The 5327-nt window shown below is 57.1% G+C and overlaps 1 protein-coding gene across 1 annotated transcript; it reads right to left on the bottom strand.

Annotated features, from left to right (window-relative positions):
* Positions 1-599: 599 nt before the first annotated feature.
* cldni (claudin i) lies at positions 600-2976 on the bottom strand. Its single transcript, XM_072273036.1, has 2 exons — positions 2687-2976; positions 600-1266 (listed from the first exon to the last, which is right to left on the bottom strand). Exon 2 carries the CDS (start codon positions 1260-1262, stop codon positions 600-602), a length of 663 nt encoding a protein of 220 aa, XP_072129137.1. The 5' UTR covers positions 1263-1266; positions 2687-2976.
* Between the last annotated feature and the right edge of the window lie 2351 nt (positions 2977-5327).

Raw genomic sequence — 5327 nt, 5'->3', positions numbered from 1 at the left:
TTCCCTCCCCTTCCTGTCCCCAACACCTCTCATTTCCCTCCTCCCCTTACATCCTCCACTTCCCTTCCTCGCCTGTTCCCTACACCCTTTCCCCTCCCCCTCCCCTTCCCATCCCCAATACTCCCCATTTCCCTCCTCCCCTTCCCCTCCTCTCCTCCTACCCCCCCTTCCCCTCCTCTCCCCTACAACCTCCCCTTCCCTTCCTCGCCCATTCCCTACACCCTCTCTTTCCCTCCTCCCCTACCCCAATCCCTATACCTTCCCTCTCTCTCATGCCAGGGGTTAGTGGACTGGAGAAGGCAGCTGAGATGTTGGACATACTGGGTTAATGTTGATTTATTTATTGTTATAACGCGCAGTCGAAGCCGTAAGTATTCGGTGACCCCACCTTCCCTCACCGGTGGAGCTCCCTCCCTCTGCCCCCTCAGATTAATTTATTACCCCATCCACGCTCCAGTCGCCCTCCCTCCCTCCCTCTCCCACACAGACCCCTAACCCTCTCTCTCCCTCAATGGTTATCGCCCCTTGCCCTTCCTGCATCTCACTCCAACCCCGTCCTCTCCCCACTCCCCTCAGCTGATTACCACCCTACCCCCCCTTCAGAGGAAGTTACTCCCCGCATCGTCACTCCACTTGCCTCCCTTCCTCCCTCCGTGGCTGCTCGCTGCCGCAGCCGACCCGCCGGCCCGGCAGCCCCAGCAGCCGAGCAGCATCCCGGCCAGCAGCAGCACCCCACCGTTCGCCCAGCCCAGGTAGATGCAGGGCCCCAGCGACACCTCCAGCTGCTCGGAGAGCAGCGGGTGCTGGTAATCAGTGGCCAGCTGGAAGGCGGGCCAGGAGACGGCCAGCAGCATGGACAGGGAGGCCACCAGGTAGAGGAAGGCAGTCGCTGCCAGCAGCCGAGGCCGATGGACGGGCGATGGGCCCCAGCGGAGGCAGCCCGAGCCCAGGCAGTGCAGGATCAGGGCGAGCAGGCCAAGCAGCAGGCAGGTCAGGGTGAGCAGGCGGGAGGCATAGACGTCGAGCGGGATTTCGCCGCCGTGCGCTGTCAACATCTGCCGGCAGTTGGCCTTGCCGGGGCTCGGCAGCACACAGCTGGCCCAGAGCCCCTCCACCGTCCACTGACGTAGCAGCAGGCCCCGGCCGGAGGCCACGGTGCGCCGCCATAACGGCAGGCCGCAGCAGGCCAGCACCCCCAGCTCGCCCAGCAGGCCCAGCAGCAGGGTCACCACCTGGAAAGCGGCCGGCGGTGGGGGCTGCATCCGGCTGGTGGGAAGAGGAATGGGAGGGAGGCGGTAGGGAAGGGAGAGGGGAGGAAATGAGAGGAGGATTGGGGGAGGAGGGGCAGGGGAGAGAGCAGAGGGAAGGGAAAGAAGAAGGAGAGAGGAGGTGGAGAACATGGAGGGAGGGGGTGGAGGAGATGGGGAGAAAGTGGGGGGTTTGAGGAAGGAAGAATGCGAAGAGTGTAGATGGAGAACAAAGTGGGGATGAGGAGGGAGGGAAAGGGAGTAATGGTGGAGGAGAATGTGAGGTAAGGACGAGGGTGAGGTAAGGACGAGGGAGGGAATGGGAGTAAGGGTGGAGGAGAGGGTGAGGTAAGGACAAGGGTGAGGTAAGGACGAGGGAAGGAATGGGAGTAAGAGTGGAGGAGAGGGTGAGGTAAGGATGAGGGAGGGAATGGGAAGGAAGGGAGACAGGTGGAGAAGAGACAGGAAAGATGTTGGACAGGAAGAAGGGAAGGGGAATGAGAGGGTTGGAGAGAAGAAGGGGTGGGGAAGGAGGGAAGGAGAAGGGGAGGAGAGAGAGAGGGAGACAAGGTTAATTGTGCACACTCCGACAGGACGTTCATTTACTAACACACTGTGGCATCTTTCCTCTGAATCAGTCATTCCTGTCCGAGACCCAAGGGAGGGAAGAGCCGGATTAGAGGAGGGACGGCTGTAGGAGAGGGGGAGTGCCCCACCATACCACTGCTCCCAGCGCGAGTCCCCTCCCCCTCTCGCAACTAAATCGCAACCCCCCCCCCCCCCCCGCTTCATCCTTACTGGGATTAATTCCAGAAATTCCTGGGATTTGAAAAAGACGTCCCTCATCAGCAAACAGGAACTCACTTTCGGGACTAATTAGCAAAGATGCAAGTGTTGATATACTTCGTCATATTCTAATGGATTCAGTACTTACAACAGCTGATAAAAATCATGAAATCGCCCCTAATTGCCTTCCTGTTAGGACTACTCACTGGCACAAGTCATCCTGAGTCACTCCCACATTAGAAAGTTATTTAGAAGTTAAGCAGACAAAAGTTTGGAGGGTATTTTGGAACCAACTGCTGATGCCCTGAAAAACAAGTCCCATCCTTTCCCACTTCATTAAACGAAAGAGTAAGCATTCAGCAAATTCAGAGGTTAGGTTAATAATTTTCAAAAAAGCAGGTGGTGAACAAAGTGAAGTCCCATCCGCACTGTCCCGTCACACACAGAGTGAAGCTTCCTCAACACCAGCCCCCATCACACATTCCCGGGGTCAGATATATAGCGAGTCTCACTTCACAACTTTGTGGTCAGATACAGAGTGAAGCTTCCTTCATACTGCCCTGTCACACCGTCCTGTGGTCAGACCTTGAGTGAAGTTCCCACCAGTCCGCCCTGTCACACACTCCCGGAGTCAGACGTAGAGGTGCACCTACCTAGGTACTATTAGTGCCTCAGGGAAGTCTGGTCCTGTCCTCGGTCTTCTTGAACTCTCGGTCCTTCTCGTCCCCCTGGAGCCTCGCACGGGGTCCGAAAGGCAGGGCTAGAGAGCTGATCTTGTGCAGCTGGTCCCCAGCAGATTGAAGCAGGGCAGGGCAGGGCAAGGGGGCGGGAGGCCAGGAGGGAGGGAGTGACCAGCTATGATTGGACCAGCAACTGAAGGACAGGCTGTCCCTATCTCAGGAGAGGTGAGACAGGACAATGGTATCTGTGAATCCCTACCCTCTCCCCCTATCTCTTTCTCCCGTTCTCCCCCTCCCCACCACTCTCCCTCACCCCTCCCTTCCTATTTCTCTCGATATCGCAATCCCCTCTCTCTCATTTTCCTCCTCTTTTCCTCGCCCCTCCCTCCCCCCTTCACTCTCTGCCCTCCTCCATCTCCTGCTTCCCCCCCACCGCATCTACCACTCCAGATTCTACTGTACCCCCATGTGCCCCTGATGCAGCCCTTCTTGTCTCCCAGCCCTCCACCCCTTCCTCTCCTCACCACCACATTGAGCGAGGCTGGACAAGAAGGCGGGTGGGAGAAAGGGGGGAGGGAAAGGAAGAGGCGGGTAAGAAGGGGTTGGGGAAGAAGGGACTGAGATTGAGAGGCTGGGAATGAGGGAGGGTGGAGGAAAGGGTGGGGAGGGAGGGTGAAGGAAAGATGGGGAGGGAGGGGTAGGGTGGCGAAAGACAATACAGCAAAAGGGGGAGAGGGAGGAGGTGGGAGAGAAGGGGGGAATGAGTGGCTGAAAGAGAGGAAGGGGAGAGAGATTTGAGAAATGTGAAGAGAGGGAGGGAGAGGTAAGAGAGTGATGGGGAGGGAAAGAGGGATGTAGAAGAAAAATGGCAAAAGGGGAGGAAGAGAAATTGGGAGAGAGAGAGAGGGGGTAGGGGGAAAGGGGGGAGATTGGAGAGAGGGAGCTGGAAGAGAGAACTGAAGAGGAGGAGAGAGGGGGTAGAAGTGAGAGATAGGGAAGGACAGAGAGAGGAGGTGGGAGAGGGGAGATGTTAGAGTGGGAGAGAGAGAACTGAGGAGAGGGGGAGGGGGTAGAAATGAGAGACGGGGAAGGACAATGAGAGGGGGAATGTTAGAGTGGGAGAGAGAGAACTGGGGGGGGTTAGGGGAAGCAAGAGATGGAGAGGGACAGAGAGACGGATGGAGAGATGGTAGAGTGGGCGAGGGAGAACTGTGGAGGGAAGGAGGTGTACGCAAGCAGTGGGCGGGTGTCCCAGGAGGACACTAATTACCATGCCGTGACTGAGCCAGGAAAACACCCTGGTGTTTGTGCACCACGCTGATGGGCTCGCTGATAAGAGCTGAGCAGCAGGAGGGAGGAATGGGCTCGTGGGGGGGTGGTTGTACGGGCACTGGGCTGGTCCAGGGGCTGGGGCCACAGTTGGTCCCTCAATGAGGGACTCTGGTCCAGCCTAGGGAGGCAGGTCAGGGACTGCACCTGGTGACGGAGAGGACAGGAGAGGGAGGGGGAAGAGGAGGGAGAGTGATGGTAGCAGTGGGAGGGTAGGGAAGGGAAATAGGGGAGAAAAGGAGATGGGAAGAGGAGGGGAGAATTAGGAGGTCGGGGAGGAAAGGGAGCTAGAGAGGGAAAGGGAAGATGGGGGAAGAGAAGGAGGGAGAGAAACTAGGAAAAATGAAAAAGAAGGGCAAAGAGGGCAATGTGTGGGCAGAGGGAAGTGGAAGAGAGGGAGGGGAGAGAAAGTGAAGGGATGGTGAGGGGAAGATGGACAGGGATGAATAGAGGGGGAGGCGGATGTGGGGAGAAAAGAATGGGGTAGAATGGGAGAGAGATTGGGCTGGGACAGGGAGAGGGGGAGGTGGAGAGAGGGGGCAGGAATGGTTAGAGAGGGTAAGATAAGGGCTGAAAAGAAAGAGAGTAGGGAGAGAGAGGAGGAAGGGGGAGGGTGAGGAGAGGGAGAGAGCAGGGTTAGAGTTAGACAAAAAAAAAGAGGACCAGAGACAGGGAGAGGGGAAACTGGGTGGAGGAGAGGGGGAGAATGAGAAAGTGGGGGAAAGATGCAGAGGGATGAGGAGGGAGGGCAAGGAGGCAGGCGAGAAAGGCAGAGAGAGCAGAAGAGAGTGGAGTAGCCGTATTTTAATCTGAGTATACTCACTGTCTTGTATATGTGATGTAAATAAACTGTTACAGTTTTGTAGAGAAAAAGGGAGCGGAAAGGAGTAAATAAGGAAAGCGGAGGGAAGGAAACAGGCAAAAGAGTGAATCAGCCTCTAATCTATCTTGGCAAGCCGTGTGTGTTTACAGAGTGCACTGGGAGATAAGAGAGGCGATCTCATGAGCTCTCCCCAGCGTGGGATAGGAGAGCTCAGCCACACTCACACTGTGTCCGCGCTTCCCTCAATGACCTCATCGAGCGCCACAGGACTTCAACACAGCCTGTGACATCCCCATCGCTGCACTCCGACACGAGGCAAAAATCCAACCATCGCCACTTCAAAGAGCTCCCCAGAGAGCCAGCCCTCGAAAGAGTCGGGGGGGGGGAGGGGGAGGGAGGGAGAGGGAGAGAGAGAGAGAGAGAGAGAGAGAGAGAGACAGACAGACAAACGGTGAGAAAGGG

Source organism: Mobula birostris, chromosome 11 (assembly GCF_030028105.1).
Source record: "Mobula birostris isolate sMobBir1 chromosome 11, sMobBir1.hap1, whole genome shotgun sequence".
Lineage (NCBI taxonomy): Eukaryota > Metazoa > Chordata > Chondrichthyes > Myliobatiformes > Myliobatidae > Mobula > Mobula birostris.
Note: the sequence above shows the minus strand (reverse complement) of the source record. Positions and strands in the feature narration are given on the sequence as shown.

What these genes read in the sequence shown, in the direction of transcription:
- cldni (XM_072273036.1), bottom strand. Translation starts at nt 1,262, where the DNA reads ATGCAGCCCCCACCGCCGGCCGCTTTCCAGGTGGTGACCCTGCTGCTG.